The sequence below is a fragment of the Aethalodelphis obliquidens genome, unplaced genomic scaffold (assembly GCF_003676395.1).
Source record: "Aethalodelphis obliquidens isolate GAN/ISIS:26980383/991018 unplaced genomic scaffold, ASM367639v1 scaffold1, whole genome shotgun sequence".
In the NCBI taxonomy this organism is placed as follows: domain Eukaryota; kingdom Metazoa; phylum Chordata; class Mammalia; order Artiodactyla; family Delphinidae; genus Aethalodelphis; species Aethalodelphis obliquidens.
This window is the reverse complement of record NW_020837945.1, coordinates 107099836-107117360: the sequence shown is the minus strand read 5'-3', so window position 1 is coordinate 107117360 and position 17525 is coordinate 107099836. Positions and strand designations below refer to the sequence as shown.

At 39.4% G+C, this 17525-nt stretch overlaps 1 protein-coding gene across 4 annotated transcripts in view; it reads left to right on the top strand.

The window, feature by feature from the left end:
• Positions 1 to 16718, top strand: part of LEKR1 (leucine, glutamate and lysine rich 1) — a 276896-nt gene extending 260178 nt beyond the window's left edge. For all 4 annotated transcript variants that reach the window (XM_027113337.1, XM_027113346.1, XM_027113353.1 and 1 more), the window contains one exon: positions 15917 to 16718. In XM_027113337.1, the coding sequence (XP_026969138.1) occupies positions 15917 to 16330 (414 nt within the window). In that variant the 3' untranslated portion in view covers positions 16331 to 16718. The remainder of the gene's footprint in view (positions 1 to 15916) is intronic.
• The last annotated feature ends 807 nt before the right edge of the window (positions 16719 to 17525 follow it).

The following is a 17525-nucleotide window of genomic DNA, read 5'->3' as shown; positions in this document are numbered from 1 at the left end:
AATATATTAATTAATTATATATAATTAATATATAATAATATTATATATTACATATATTATATAATATTTTATATATATATAATATATAAAATATTATATATATTTTATATATAATAAAATATAATATTTATATTTTAAAAACAATTGTTCTTTAGGGTTTTATTTTTCTGTCAATCTAAAGTTATAAGATAATTTACATGTAGTGGTCTTCTTTCCTATGTATGCATGATTATTTCAGCAGTGTTTTTATTTAAACCGGAGTAGACTTATTTCGATTTGAAATTTTTTTCCTAAGAAAATCTTATTTCTGAACTGCTGAACAGTTTAGAAATGGTGGATGCTATGGAATGAATGTGTGTGTGTCCCCCCACATTCATATGTTGAAACCTAATCCCCAGTGTGATAATATGTGGAGGTGGGTCTGTGGGAGGTGATTACATCTTGAGAGATGAACTAATTTCCTGAATGGGGTTAGTGCCCTTATGAAAGAAAACCTCCTCGCCCCTTCCACCATGTGAAGACACAGCAAGAGGATGGCCATCTTGAATCAGGAAGCGAGCCCTCACCAGACACCAAATCTGCTGGCACCTTGTTCTTGAACTTCCCAGCCTCCCAAACTGTGAGAAATAATGTTTGTTGTTTGAACCACACAGCCTCTTGTATTTTGTTATAGCAGCCCAAACTTATTAAGACAGTGGGGCAATTTTCCAATAGCCAAGAATTAGAATATTGTCACATTAGAATATTTGATCCCATTTATGACAGTATAGCAAATAAAGGCAAATGGAGGAAGATTCTGAATGTTAGTGATGAGTAATTTTGGGGGGGTTTTATTGGCATCTTAATAAAAGAATAAAAGGAAAGTGCTAGTAGTAATATTGATCGTTAACAAACATACCATGTTTTCTTCCTGTATTTAAATTATCAACCCAAATTAAAAGTTTATGCTATCATTATAATTATGAAGTGAACCTATTGCAAAAAAATTTTAAGTTAAAATGTAGAATTAACAGAATACTGGATCAAGAATAATGCCTAAAACCCTATAGAGTAGGAATTATTTCCATGTTACAGATGAGGAACTGACTCAAGATATTTGAATAATTTGTAAGCTCACACAGCATGGTGGAGCGAAGATTCAAATATGAATCTCCAAGATTTGACTCACCAAACTTCATTTCCATGAATCTCTATACTTCCTCTTTTAGGATACCAAAATTCTAATTATTCTGCTTCCAAATTTCAAAGTGACCTCAGGCTTGGCACTCAACATCTCCAGGACACACACACACACACACACACACACACACACACACACACGCTGTCTCTCTCTCTCTCTCACTTTTAGAATAACAACAAACACACTAGTGCTTACTCCACCAGATGGTTAGGGTGTTACGTGATTGAGTGTCTCCTGTTGGAACACAGCAGCACAGCCTCCCTTGAAAAAGGGAGCTGCTCCACCAGTCCAGGCAGGAGTGGCAAGAGCGAGCACACATGGATTCAGCTCTGCTGGAGAAGGAGAGAGGTGATGCTTCAAATGAGACAGCAGTGTTGAAGTTCAAGAGGAGGAGGGACAGCAGATTAAAGGAGAAAAAACTCAAAGTTACTAGACCAGCAGGTTTTCTAACTCCTAAATCCCCAAAAGAAATGGCAATATGGAAAGTGACGAGTAACTTATAAACTAGGACATGTAGAAAAAGACTGAAGGGTCAAATCCAGTAAATATATAATAGGCAACTATTCAAGTGCCAGGCACTGTGCTAGTCATCAATAGGCAATTATGAACAAGACTGGCAACTGCCATTCCTGCTTTCAAAGAGGAATTTACAGAAAATATTATGTGAGCAATTAAACTGACATCCAGAGGAAAGAATGGCCTAAAAAGAAACTTCTCATATAAAAAGCACAGACTAAAAGCTAAAAAATTGGCCATAAGGACTTGCATTAGTTTTCTATTGTTGCATAACAAATTGTCATCAAAATCAGTACTTCAAACAACATTTATTATCTCATAGTTTCTGAGTGTCAGGGATCTGAATGTGGGGCTTAGCTGGATGCCTCTGGCTCAAGGCCTCTCATGAGGTTGGTGTTAGGGTGTCAGGGGCTGCAGTCTCATCTAAAGGCTCAACTGGGGGAGCGCTGGCTTCCAAGCTTACTTATGTAGTTGTCAGCCGGATTTATTTCCTCAAGGCTGTTGGGCTGAGAGCCTCAGTTCAATGCTGGCTGTTGGTCAGAGGTCCCCACTCAGTTCCTTCCAACATGAACCTCTCCAAAGAAGAGCCTACAACGTGGCAGCTAGCTTCACTCAAAACAAGCGAGTGAGAATGAGAGCATGCAAGAGAAGGTGCCCAAGCTAGAAGCCACAGTCTTTTTGTAACCTAATCTCAGAAGTGGCATCCCACTGCTTTTGCTGCATTCTATTCATTAGAGATGAAACAACAAGTCCAGCCCACACTCAACACAAAGGGATCGCACAAGGCTGTGAGCAGCAGGAGGGCTGGGATAACTGGGAGCCATTTTAGAGGCTGCCAATCTCAGGGCCTCTGGAGATAATTTTGGCAAGAAAAGCTAGGCTAAAAGTGGAGAGCAAATATCTTTTTCACACAAAAGGAGCTACATTTGGAGTTCTTCCTGCTTGTTGTAAAAGGAAGCCACTTAGAGATAAAGTTTTATTTTTTTAAATGTGGACTTTTGAAAGATACAAGACACTGAGTTGGTATTTAAATGATCATGGATCATTATTGGGGAATAGAAAGAGATCAGCACAGAAGTAGTTACCTAAGGACGTGCCTGAGGGCAGACTTTCCATTAGAAGTTAAATCATTACAACTGAACTGTAAGAGTAAATAATTAAGGCTGCTTCTCTGGTTAAGAATGCTAAAGTCCAGAATATTCTTATAAAAATAGGAAATGAGCTAATAAAAGTGATAGGAGTTATGAGCCAGAAAGAATCAAGGTTGTTAACAGGTAAAGTGAAAAGCGCTACTTTTTTGTGACCATGCATTCCAGACACTTGAAATGTCTCAGGTTCTGGAGAAAAAAAAAAGCTTCATTTAAGTGGAGAACAAATTCCCATTAAAAAGAAGATAAATCAATTGTCTAATAAGGAAGCTAATTAAGGGGAGGAAAGCCCTGCTCTCATTCAAGAGGCCAGAGAATAGATAGAACTTTGTTTTTAATTGTATAAAGAAAGTTCTCAAGGATAGGAGGAAAGCCATAGCCTCTAAAGGGCAAAATGGACATTCCTGCATGGAGCAGGGATTAGTGGAGAGCTGCCACAGAGACAAGGGTCAAGAAGGTGAGGCGACAAAAGGTGCAGGTCAATAAGAAGAAAGAAAATGGGAAGTAAAACTGTATGGGAAACGTAAATGTGAAAAGGGGGCTCCTGAAATTCTATATAGGGCGAAGACACAGACATGAAAATTGGAACATTAAAAAAAAAAAGTAGCAAGTCAGAAAAGAAACATAATATGTTAGAGAATAGGACATTATCATTTAAAGTCAGGTTAAAATAGATCACATGCTTCTTGCTGCCAGTTTTCCTTCCTACTAGCTCTGTATGAGTCCTATCAAGACAGTGTGGCCCCGATGTTAGGGGCCTTGTGATCCAGAGGAGGAACGTGGTAAATCTGAAAAACCAGTTCATGTACAGCTATCAAAGGAAAGCCAGTACAGAGAGTTCAATATTTTTGTTGTCTTAAAATTATAGATAAGGAAAACATAAGGGGCAGAAGTTTTAAATTCTACTACTTCCTGCAGCTATTTGATGAAAATGGAAGATTCAAAAATAGGAGGGATTGCTCTTGGTTAAACATGGAGAATTGAATGCATATGTTTATCTCTGCTTCCATGCCAAACACCACTAAAATGACAGTAAGTTAATAAAAAGTGAATAAATCCATAAGGAGAAAAGAACAAGAAAGGAGGTGACACTAGATGAAAAAGACGTTGACTAAATTTTGGAAAATGGAAAGTAAGGTATGGATGAGAGGTAATCAGCAGGCTACGGCTATTGAAACCTAATACCTGTGGAGAGTGTGGGAGTATGCGGAATCCTAAAAGGAGCAAACCCAATCACGTGACATGACACTGGAAAGGCTCAGGAATTGAGGACACCAGATACCTCTGAAAGAGGGAGAGAAGAGTGGATCTGAAAACAGGGCTGTTTGAATTATTGTAAAAGGAGCAAATAGATGCTTAGATGCCCTCTCTAACCCCCAAACGGCCCCCACCTACGATCCTGGCAGTATACCAAAGGTTTACACTCTAGAAAAACTGAATGCAAGAGGCTTTGGTCTTGAGGATACACAACAGCAGAATATGGGATAAGGCAAGAGCTGGACTGAAGGTCTGTGTATTATAGGGTGAGACCTCCCAGTCCCTAAAACCCACTCACTTCCCAAAACACAGACAACCAGGCTTATCTATCAATATCCAGGAAATTAGAGGAGCCTTCTGTGGCAAAATGAGCTAGCTCAAAAGAAAAGACCTCTGGATACTGACAATTGGGGTCTTTTAATTAAAAGGTTTTTTTTTTTTATTGGAGTATAGTTGCTTTTCAATGTTATGTTAGTTTCTACTGTACAGCAAAGTGAATCAGCTATACGTATACATATATTCCCTCTTTTTCGGATTTCCTTCCCATTTAGTAGGTCACCACAGAGCACTGAGTAGGGTTCCCTGTGCTATACAGTATGTTCTCATTAGTTATCTATTTTATACATAGTATCAATAGTGTATATATGTCAATCCCCATCTCCCAATTCATCCCACCCCACCATCCCCCTTGGCATCCATACGTTTGTTCTCTACATCTGTGTCTTTATTTCTGTTTTGCAAATAAGGTCATCTGTACCATTTTTCTAGATTCCACATAATATGCATTAATATACAATATTTGTTTTTCTCTTTCTGACATACTTCACTCCATACGACAGTCTCTAGGTCCATCCACATCTCTACAAATGACCCAATTTCATTCCTTTTAATGGCTGAGTAATATTCCATTGTATACATACACCATATCTTCCTTATCTATTCCTCTGTTGATGGACATTTAGGTTGCTTCTATGTCCTGGCTATTGTAAATAGTGCTGCAATGAACATTGGGGTGCATGCGTCTTTTTGAATTATGGTTTTCTCTGGGTATATGCCCAGAAGTGAGATTGCTGGGTCATATGGTAGTTCTATTTTTAGTTTTTAAAGGAACCTCCATACTGTTCTCAATAGTGGTTGTATCAATTTACATTCCCACCAACAGTGCAAGAGGGGTCCCTATTCTCCACACCCTCTCCAGCATTTATTGTTTGTAGATTTTTTGATGATGCACATTCTGACCAGTGTGAGGTGATACCTCATTGTAGTTTTAATTTGCATTTCTTTAATAATTAGTGATGTTGAGCATCTTTTCATGTGCCTCTTGGCCATCTGTATGTCTTCTTTGGAGAAATGTCTGTTTAGGTCTTCCACCCATTTTTTGATTGGGTTGTTTGTTTTTCTGATATTGAGCTGTGTGAGCTGTTTGTATATTCTTAAGTAAAAGTTATATCCATGTCCAATCTACCTACTGAGACATATACTGGTAAATAAGCCCTTATGCAGGCACACAGAGCTTCCAGTAACATTTTGAAGACTCGTTTTTAAGCCCAAAAAGCCAAGAATCCCCAACCATTTGAGGAGCACCTCTAACATGAAAGGCAGAAGTCAGGATCAAACAAATAAGCAAAAAAAGAACTCATAGGAGACAGATACAAAACAATGTGGGAAGCAAAAGTGAGCTTCAAAAAAGAGCACAATTAATATCCTTAGAGAGAAAAGAGAAGATATTGTATCCATGAAACATGAACAGAGGCTATTAAAAAAAAAAAAAGAACAGGAATGAGTATTAAAATACAAGAACTGAAATAAAAAATTTAATATTTGGCTTAGATGATAAAGATGAAGAAATTACCCAGAAAGTAGAAGGAAAAGGCAAAGAGATGGAGAGAAGAAAAGAAAATTAGAAGATCAAGCCAGGATGTCTAATACCTCATTAATAGGAGTTCCAGAAAGAGAGAACAGAGAAAATGAAAGGGAGAAAACTATCCAGGAACTAATCCAATAATTTTTCGAAGTACTGAAGGGCATTTCTATATTAAAAGGGTCCACTCAGTATGATGGATGGCAAAGCAAACACATCATGAAATGTCATTACCTTAAGGACAAACGTAAGTACTTAAAAGCATTCAGGAAAAAAAGAGGGGTCACTTAAAAAGGATTAGAAATCAAAATGGCATCTTTACAACAGCAGTAGAAACTAGAAGCCAATGGCTTCCAAATTCTGAAGGAAAATTTTTTCCAACCTAGGATTCTATATCCTGCTAAATCATCAATTAAATGCAAGTGTCAAGGATATTTTCAGACATTAAAGTTCTCAAAAACGGTACTTCCTTTGCAGCCTTTCTCAGGAAGCTGTTAGAAGATATACGACACCACAAAGAGGGAGTAAACTAAGAAGGGAGAAGACACAGGAATCAGGAAATGAGCGTTCCAGCACAGGAGAGAGGTAGAGGCATTCCCCAGGATGATGGTGGGAAGAAATCCAAGGATGACAGCAGTGCACCAGATTTAGAGAATAGCCAGGTTGAGTTCTGCAGAAGAATGGAGGGTTTTTAGAAGTATGTCTCTGATAAAAAAGAGAACTGATAGATTACATGGAGTGCTTGAACATGTTGAGAGGATATTTACATGTCTGTAAGTAGGTTTGGTGAAAAATTAGTTATCAACACCTAGAAAATTAAGCAGATAAGTAACGGGATAATAATAAACTCTAGAAGGAAACTTTGCAAGAAAGAAAATGTAATCATAGTACACTGCATGGCTAAGATGTACATAATATTTATATACTATAATCATATAAGGTGTAATATAGATTTGACTGAAAATTGCTATAGAAATTGGGAAGATTTTCCAATAAAATTGTGATAGAAGCTTCTCCCAAAGGAGCAGAAACATCTCCTAATGGGGGGAAGAGAAACAACTGTTACGAGTTGAAATAGGAAGTTAAATCCTTGTCTTTCATTCTATGAAATCAGTAGATAACGACTTCAAAACTGAAAACTATGAGATAGCTGTATAATGATATTATTTAGGACTGTGGAGACAAATATCATAAGAAACAGCTTAAAAACCTGAAAATGGTTGTTCCTGGGAGGCAGAACTTGTAAGTGTGAAGGAATACTTTATTTCATTATAATTTTATAGTATTTTAATTCTTAACTATGCATAATATATTACCTTAATTTTAAAAAATAATTTAAAATAATGGAAAGGAGTCAATTATAAAGAGGACCTGATAGAGAGGGCAGCAGAGGAAAGGATAAAGGACAAGATTATAGAAGAAAACCCAGGAAAGTTATAAGTAAAGCAAATAAACAACAGAATACGAAGCTTAATGAGATATTTTTTAAGATTATGAGAAATTTAGAAATTAAGACAAAGCAGATTCTAGCTTAAATTTCAGTAACAGGTGCCTGACACACTTCTGTTTATTCTTCAAGTCTGAACAAAAGGAGAGCTCCTGCATGAACCCACAGAATCCCAGAGGCAAGCTTGGGTATACATCTGTGTGCCTAATGTGACTGTTTTTGTTTTTTTTAATCTTACTTTTTTATTGAAGTAGAGTTGATTTACAATGTTGTGTTAGTTTCTGGTGTACAGCAAAGTGATTCAGTTTTATATATATATATACATATATATATGTATATATATATAATATACATATATATCCTTTTTCATTATAGGTCTAATGCAGTTGTTTATGCACTCATTTAACATGTAAATAGTTGTTTTTTTGTTTTTGTGGTACACGGGCCTCTCACTGTTGTGGCCTCTCCCATTGCGGAGCACAGGCTCCGGACGCGTAGGCTCAGAGGCCATGGCTCATGGGGACAGCCGCTCCGCGGCATGTGGTATCTTCCCGGACTGGGGCATGAACCCGTGTCCCTTGCATCGGCAGGCGGACTCTCAACCACTGCACCACCAGGGAAGCCCCAATAGTTGTTTTTTAATAGATGCTAAGATGAAGTATTAATTTGGGTAAAGGCATACTTTCTGAGGGAGAGGACTCTGTGAAGAGATAATATTCAAGCAGACCTGAAGTGAGGAAAAGAACATTCCAGGCAGAGCGAACAGGAAGTATAAAGGCCCTGTGGCTAGGAACATCCTGGGAACCTTCAAGAAACCACAAGGAAGTCAGCAAGCATTCCTGGTGCTTAGTAAGCAAGGAGGATGTGGTAGAAAGCAAGGTTGGAGGGGCCAATTCATGTGGAGTCTTTGAAGGCAGTAAAGACTTTGGATTTTTTTCTAAGTGTGATGAAAAGCTACCTGGGAATTTTGAACAAGTGAGTGACATGATCTGACTTATTTTTAGAGAATAACTCTGACTGCTTTGTGGAAAATAGGTTGCAAGGTGGCGGGGGGAGGCAAAAATGAAAGCAGAAAGACCTATTACAAGGTCCTTGAAAAGGTCTAGAAAAGCATTGATGGCCATCGTGGTAAAGGAGGTGACAAGTGGCCAGATTTGGTTTATATTTCCTAGATGGAGGCAACAGAAGTTGGAGATGGGTTGGATGATATGAAAGACTAGGAAGGATCAAGGATAACTCCAGAGTTTGGAATCTCAACAACTGAGAGTGAAAGTGCCATTTACTGAGATGGGAAACACTGGTCAAGGAATACAACTGGGGAGGAATGTCAAGAATTTGATTTGGGACATGTTAACCTTAATATGTATGTTAGATATCCAAATGGAGGTGTTGAATGGGCGGTATGTTCAGGGGAAGGCTGACTAGAAATGCTGATTTCGGAGACATCCACGTGTAGCTGTACTTATGCCTTGGGGCTGAATGAGATCACCCAGGGCACGAGGTAACAAAGAAGAGGGTGGAGAACTCTCCAACTCTGAGAGGCTGGGAGGAGGAGGAGACTAGGCCATGGTGACAGAGAGGGGATAGCTAGTGAGGTAGGAGGAAAAGAGGAGACTAACAAGGACTGTAAGGAAAGAAAGTGTCTAAGGAAAGGAGCATGCAACTTAGGCTCACAATCTCCTGTATAAGAACTTTGATTTCAGATAGGTTTTGGAATTCAACTTTGAATTTTAGAAAGTTAACAAAATGCACATGCCCCTGGAGATCTAGAGGAGCCTCTTCCATGCAGTGACATTAATATTTCTGCAGTGAAACACAGGAATGGCCCCATGAGTGAAATAACAAGGCTATCAGTCCAGTCAGATTTTATTACCAAATGTTACAAGTTAGACACATTTTTCTTTACTGAGCTTTTTGGATGTCAGAATTGTGGCTAATGCATTGTAGATGTGTATTTGCTTTCTTTCTTTACAACAGCTGTTTTTGCTGTTTCTGTTGGTTCACCTGACCATCTCTTGGCATCCTGGATCTGTTTTTCTTTATAAAACAAAAAAGGAGAGTATATATGTTTCTCTATAGGATCACATACATAGAGAAATGTCAGGAAAAAGTGAAGGGAGAATTTTCCCCAAACTATTTACAGTGGTCACCACCGGGGGATAAGAAGAGATGGGCAGAGGTTTCACTTCTTATAGCTTTTTAAAATTGGGGGGATTATGGATGACTTTTAAATTTTTTGGTGTTCTGAATATTTTCCAAATGTAAAGCCTATTTTTAAAAAAAAAAAACCTATTTATTTAGGAAAGTTTACTAATACATCTGGTAAGGATGGGTCTAATTAAAATTTAGGAATACATACATTTGAAAACATAAATAGCTTTTCTGCAAGAGGGATTTGCCTAGTTTTAAGATATGCATTTACTGTATTTCTGTATTTATTTGATATAGAGAAAATGCTACACATTTCTCTGGTAACTCCATTTATGAGAAACCAAAGTTAGTAAATTAAAAAATGAGTAGCTCTCAATTTGGGCCTGAGTAAAGAGAACATCTGAGTCTTTTCCAAAGAGTAAAGGGGTAAATGGGAGGTTCTCTAACTTCTGGCTCCACAGGGAACAGGAGAGGATGGGGTGTAGGTGCGGAGGGGCTGTTCCTAGGGTTGGTTGGCAGGGGTAGAGGGCTCAGATTGAGGATCTCCAGTCGTGGAGAGGCAGATCTAGGCAAGACTGTCTTCCACGTATTGGAGAGTCAGCCCTGATGCAGAGTATGGATGACAGAAATTTGACAGAATGAGGAAAAAATACAGAGAAATTGTTTTTTGTTGTAGTTAATTAATACTAATTACGTCTCAATTAAAGTTGGCTTACTGACTTAGAAAGTAAATTCTGAACACTGTGTCTTCATGGGCTCTTCCTCTGCATCCTCAAAATCCGCTCTTGAAACCTATCAGTCCAAGGGAGTATTGCCCTCTGTTTCTACTTCTGGTTTGAAGTCTGCCATAGTTACTTCACAGTGTCCATTATGTTTGCAAGCACTGAAATACAATTTTAAGAACACCTGTCTGACATCTGTTTTGCTTCTTTCCTGGAAATTTATTCAGATTCTCCTTCATGCCTTTCCAAAGGGCCATTTCCACTGTTTTTCTGCAGTGTTTGGGGCTGATCAGATTCGTTGAACAGAAGCCTTAAATGGAAGTTTGGGCACATCCTTTGCTAACTCCTACTCATCTTTCTGGTTTCCACACCTTTTCCACAGTCTCCTTTCGCCTCAGCTCCCCACCCAGTTGGCCAGCCTAGGATAGATCTAGTTTGGGTTGGTGGAAACTGTAATCTGATCAACGCATGACTGGTTCAGACCTAACTGGGTGTGATAAAGCATGAACAAAGGCACCCATTTGTGCTTCTTTTTCACTGAGGACTTGCCTTCCTGGCATGTTCCCCCCAAATTATGCCAAATACAGCTGATTGCCATCACAAATGGAATTCTCACCTTCAGAATGATCAAGTTACCCAGCAAAGCTTTCTCTTGCTTCTTCCACTGTTTTTGGAATTGAAACCAATCCAGCTGTCTCTAAGGATAAAAATGAAAACAAACATAAAAATAAACCACTCTTGGGCTTCCCTGGTGGCGCAGTGGTTGAGAGTCCGCCTGCCAGTGCAGGGGACATGGGTTCGTGCCCCGGTCCGGGAGGATCCCGCGTGCCGCGGAGCGGCTGGGCCCGTGAGCCATGGCCGCTGGGCCTGCGCGTCCGGAGCCTGTGCTCCGCAACGGGACAGGCCACAACGGTAAGAGGCCCGCGTATCACAAAAAAAAAATAAATAAAAATAAACCACTCTTACATTGCAAAGAGTGGGGAAAATTGGCCATTTTTTAATATTAGAAATTTCAAACAGATGGTGAGCTAATTTATATTTTCATTTTGAAATTTACTTTCCCAGTGGGAATGCAATTAAGCCATATTTTAAGTCCATTCAAAGTGGCCTTCATCTGAAAATGTTGTAGACATATCTATAGATAATGCTCTCAACCAATTGGCAGAGGTTAAGGACCCAGGAATGCTAGCTCCCCCTCTCCTAGACCACCCTAACCAAGGGGCCCTCGGGATAGGAACCTCCTCCATGAAAACTGGCCTCCTATCCTCCCTGCCTCCCATCCTGCCCCACTCAGGGCTACTTTCTACTGAGCTGGCAAAGCAATCTTCCTTTGTTGCAGATTTGACAATGCCAGCCCCCTGCTTGAAATAAACCTTTCAATGACTCCATGTGGCCCTCAGAATTAAGTTAAAACTCTAATATTTGTAGGTTGTCAAAGTCGTCCTTGATCTGATCCTGCTTATTCCTGCCTGCCTCAGTCCTGGTCTCTCACTGCCAGGAATTTGTACTCACTGTCCCTCTTTACCTGACTCATGCCTCCCTTTCCATTTTGACTTACAGTCTAGTTGCAATCCAGTGATAAAACTATTTTACCATGCTAAAATATGGCCAAGATACTTTTACCTAAAACATTTAGGATGCTATAGCTTCACTGATTATACTCATGTTTGCCCATGATTTTCAGTCTTACTGAACATATTCCATCTTAGACATTTTCCTGTGTTGTTCAGTGAAAACACGTATTAAAATTCTGCAGCAACACAACCTTACAAAAAGATCAACAACCCCAAAAGACAAACATTTTGCCTAAATTGCTGAAAGCGATCTAACCATGAGTGAATGATTCTTTTCCATATATGATGGAATTTTCCACTAATGTGTCTCCTTGACTCTGGCCACATCCACGTGTGCTCTTGTCATGCCTTGTCACACACACTCCACCTCTGAAATAGCAGTCCCCTAAACTGGATGTGTTCTATTTCCATTTGTTTATTCCATGATTAAATAAATTCTAACATCTGAACTACATGTTGTACAAAACTGAGTTATAATCCAGATTTTAAAGGAGGAAGTAATGGTGGCAAAGGATATACAGATATTGTAAGACTCATCTGAGATTTCATAGTGTTTATGACAAAGATAAAAATAGAAGTCCTATCTTTGGATCCTGTTCTCAGTTTAGAGGTTCTCCTGGTTTGGGGAATAAGAGAAAAGAGAGAATTTGTCCTTTGTTCTGGAAACTAATAGCCTTGAAGAAGGATGAGTTCCAGAGCAGTGGGCCCCAGACTAAGATGGTCAGCATCTCTTCCAAAATTCAATCTGGAGTTGACAGGTAGAATGGGTGCTCCCACTGTACTTGTTATGGGGACATCTTTGGGTTTGCTCCACCTTTCCATTTCCTCCTTCAGTGTAGTGTCACTTGCCCAAAATAGCTTTTAACTGACTTGCTTTATGGATGTTTTCCATAGAGCACTACTCCTTTCCTTTGAGACTTCAATTTATTTATTTATTTATTTATTTATTTATTTATTTATTTATGGCTGTGTTGGGTCTTTGTTGCTGCGCGCGGGCTTTCTTTAGTTGCGGTGAGCAGGGGCTAGCTACTCTTTGTTGCGGTGCGAGTACTTCTCATTGCGGTAGCTTCTCTTGTTGCAGAGCATGGGTTCTAGGCACGTGGGCTCAGTAGTTGTGGCTCATGGGCTCTAGAGCACAGGCTCAGTAGTTGTGGCACACGGGCTTAGTTGCTATGTGACATGGGAGATCTTCCTGGACTAGGGTTCAAACCCGTGTCCCCTGCATTGGCAGGCAGATTCTTAACCACTGGGCCACCAGGGAAGTCCCTGAATTTAATTTTAGTAAATGGATTGAATTTTATTTTTCTTTTAATGAAAGCCGTTGTCATCACATCACCCATCATTTTATCCTTCCATATTTGTGTATCTTTTATTCATGTCACCAATTTATTGACGGCATTGTTAACTTCTATAATGTTTTTCTTTTATATATTCACATAAAGTGAACTCTTTCCCATGGCTTTCTTTTTTTGTTTGTTTGTTTGTTTTTTGCGTTATGCGGGCCTCTCACTGTTGTGGCCTCTCCCGCTGCGGAGCACAGTCTCCAGACGTGCAGGCTCAGCGGCCATGGCTCATGGGCCCAGCCGCTCCGCGGCATGTGGGATCTTCCTCAACCGGGGCACGAACCCGTGTCCCCTGCATCGACAGGCGGACTCTCGACCACTGCACCACCAGGGAAGCCCTCCCATGGCTTTCTTAATCAAGAGAGTTTTTATACTAACTTATTTAAAGCCCTGTAAATCTAATCACTTCAATACATTTTGCCTGTTTACTAGTGGGGAACAAAATGCATTGATGCTTTTTCCTTTTAAAAGAAAGTTTAGTTTAAGTTTAGAAAAGTTGGGCAAAACCAGATGTGATGTCTTACTGTTTTTATTGCTTCAGTGTTCTGGAACAAAATGGCCCCTGCATGCTTGATATAATTAGACAATTAATTTAGGCCTAGGCAACTTGGAGCCAGGCTCTGGAGGCAGGCAGGGGCCCCACCATTTCAAAGCTGGGTTACTCTCAGCAAGTTACATACCAGTGTGATCTTCAGTGTCTTTCTTTGTCAAATATAATTGTTGGGAGCAAGAAATGAGATGACACCTAACAAGGCACTTTATTAACCTCTTCTCTAGCCCTCCCTCTCCTGCCTTTTTAACAAGTATTTCAGGAAGAGTTAATGAGAACCAGATGATAAAGCCACAAACACCATCCTTGGTCTCCTGTTCCTCCAAAATAATAATAATAATAATAACTGGAAGCAAGTAATTAATCCCCATGATTTGAAAAAAAATGTGAATATATGGCTCATATGTCTATTACTAATATATGTAAATGATGAGGCTTTGTTTGACCCAGACATGCCGCTGATTTTATAGAATATTAGTGTACAACAGTTAATCTGAAATTGCTCCATATTCTGCAACTTTAATTACCAAATTTGGAATCGGATGGAGTTCTGACCATAATCACAAGAAACTCAAATACAGGAAGATGCTACTTTCCCTGATGCTTTGTTATTTAGTTCCACTGACAGCAGATTAGTCAGTAAGCCCTTAGGAGGATGCTTTCCACTGAGCCTCAGACTTGGGAATGCCTTGGCTGTTTTTACAAACAAGCTAACCTGATGGAAAGTCATTTTCAGCTGAAGAATCCTACAGCACAATCTCTTGAATTGTGTTTACTTATTTGGATACCATTTTGAAGTGTTTACTTTCAATCTCTTTTTTGACATCCTGCAGCCATGAATGTCAGGACATTAGGGAGATCCAAGACCTAATTCTCACCACGGGGCTTGAAGTAATTTTGATGAATTCCATAGATGAAAGATGGCTATCATTCTTCAACTAGAAATGTAGAGTCTCATCATTTGAAGAAGTTGCAATGATCTCTAGTCTAGTCACATGCTTGAAGCTTAAATTTGCTCCAAAACCTCCCAGTCAAGTGAGATTCAACCCTTCAGAGTATCCTTGGACAGCTCTGGCTATTAAAAAATTCTTCCTTCTCTTAAACCTCATAGCTTCCACCCTCGGCTCCAACCAATGTTGGGGACATAAAAAGCAGCTCTGCTCAAACTTACGATGCTGCAAACTTCTTGAGGGCAGGAACTGTATCCACTACAGCTTCTAGTAACTTGATACATGATTGCTGAGTGGAGTTCAAAGCAGATTTTGTTCTTTATTTCAATATATATCTTACAAAAGAGCAGATCATCAGTATATTTAAGTTCTACTGAGAAAGCATCACATAAAATTACTGATTTTATTATCTAAATGCTAGAGCTGATATATTTTATTCTTTCAATTTTATAATTCAAGCAATTTTTATCTGTCACGTACTGCAGTTTCCCTTCATTATAAAATAACATACTTGGGACTTCCCTGGTGGCACAGTGGTTAAGAATCCGCTTGCCAATGTAGGAGACACAGGTTCGAGCCCTGGCCTGGGAAGATCCTACATGCCGCAGAGCAACTAAGGCTGTGTGCCACAATTACTGAGCCTGTGCTCTAGAGCCTGCGAGCCACAACTACTGAGACCGCATGCTGCAACTAATGAAGCCCGTGTGCCTAGAGCCCATGCTCCGCAAGCCCCCGCTTGCCAAAACTAGAGAAAGCCCGTGCACAGCAATGAAGACCCAACACAGCCAAAAAAATTAATAAATTAATAAATAAATGTGTTTAAAATAAATAAATAAATAAAATAACATACTTAATTGCACTACAGATATTAACTACAGACGTCACATGTGCAGGACAGACTGTCTCAGGCCCAGAGGAGTTGAAACCCCACTGAAGTAGGCATTGGACATTCTGGGTTCTAGCACCAACTCCACCACTATCATCTGAGTGACCCTGACTCTTGGTTCCTCTTCTGCAAACTGTGAGGGTTGAACCAAATGTTCTCTTAAAGTTCTTTCCAGCTTTACAGGTCATTTGCATTTTTGACTTATTTGTCCCTGTCAAAGAACACAGACCTCTGATTTCCAGTTCAGTTCTCAATTTATATTGCCAGTAACTATCCATATGTACACTGTTTAAAGCTAGGGCTGCTTTTTCTTTCCTTTTTTTCATTGCAGAACACTTTTCTTCAGGAAACAGTGCGTAGAGAGTGTGAAGAACGCTTTGAACTGACGGAGGCTTTGAGTCAAGCCAGAGAACAGCTCCTGGAGCTCAGGAAGCTCGGCGGACGCTCACCCCTATCACCATCCTCCCTCAGCCAGGGCAGCCTAACCTCCTCTGTTGCAGCTAGCAGCAGTCAGGGAGAGAAGAGGCTCGCAAGACTGAACTCCGAAATGAGAATCAAAATCCCCAGCCTGCACGGAGTGTCGAAACCCACCGCTTCCCCAGCCTCAACTCAGCCCAGCAGGGTCAGCAGCTCAGGTTTGCCCACCCTCCCCCAGCCACACCCTCCCCGGGGTCGAACGTCTTCAGTCAGTGAGACCCGGCAGAGACTGGCTGTCATTCTGCAGAGGAGACTGAGTCAGCAGTGATGGAGCCAAAGTCAGGAGCAGCTCCACACAGCATGCCCATCTTTCCCAGAGTCCAGAAACTCACTGTACGAGGATGAAAAGGATCAAATTACTACCACAGATTAAGAATGCATACTTACAGATATTTTTAACAAGACAGTTGGAAAAGCTAAAGAATTGTGAAACCACATTTTCCAAGAGGCCTTTGAAACTGCAACAGATAATGAAGTTGTTGGTATTCCAGAGGGCCAATTTCTATATTTATGTATTGTGTGTTTCGATGTGCTCTATGAATATGCCCTTTTAGAGATCATAGGTAAAATTTTTCACCCATAGCATCTTTTCTACTTTTTTGCACTATTACAAGCAGATCTACTTCCACAAAATAATAATAATAGATTTTATTGGTTTTGTTGGTGTTTGTTCATTTGTTTGTTGAACTGAATAGGTTAAATAGATGTAATTAGTATTCCAAATAGAAAATGAAAGGACTTAATCCTTAATTTGATAATTTTCAAAATGCTTATTCAAATATTCACAAAGTTCTTCACAATCAAAACTTTCTCTTTTTCACCTCACAATCTAACTGGTTAATCTAATTTCTTTTTAAGTGTGGTCAGAAGTAATGATAGGTAATCTTTGGGAAGACAGTCTGGGAACCTCTAGAAAAAGGGACAGAAACTCCAATTCAAGAAAAAAGTGGTTTATTTCTCAAACTATAGAGATTATTTTCGATAACAAGGAGGCTGGCCATGGAAATATTACTTGGTAGAGATTTTCTGCATTGAATGCTTTTTGGTATTCCAGGTCAGATTTTGGTTTTAACTAGTATTCTGGAGCCATTGTGTAGAGAACTAATTGAAGACACTTTAGTAGATGCACGTAGTGCTAATTTGGGATTCAAATTGTATTACCCCTGAAAATGGGCATCTTGTTAACATGTTTTCTATTTTCAGAGTGAAAAATTAAAACCAGAAACCAGACCAGCTATTTTACGTAATCTTAAAGCTTCATGTTCCTCCCGTTTCTTAAAACACAACTCTTTACCTTACGCTAGTATTTATTTATCATTTTATCCATCTGATAATAGTGTATTTCTCTTCCATGACTGATTTTACTCAAATCCTTCATCTGACTGCATCATAGATATCCAGGCTTCTTACTCCCAGATTAGAACGATACTAACATGTGTGAAATATGGCACATAAAACTCTCT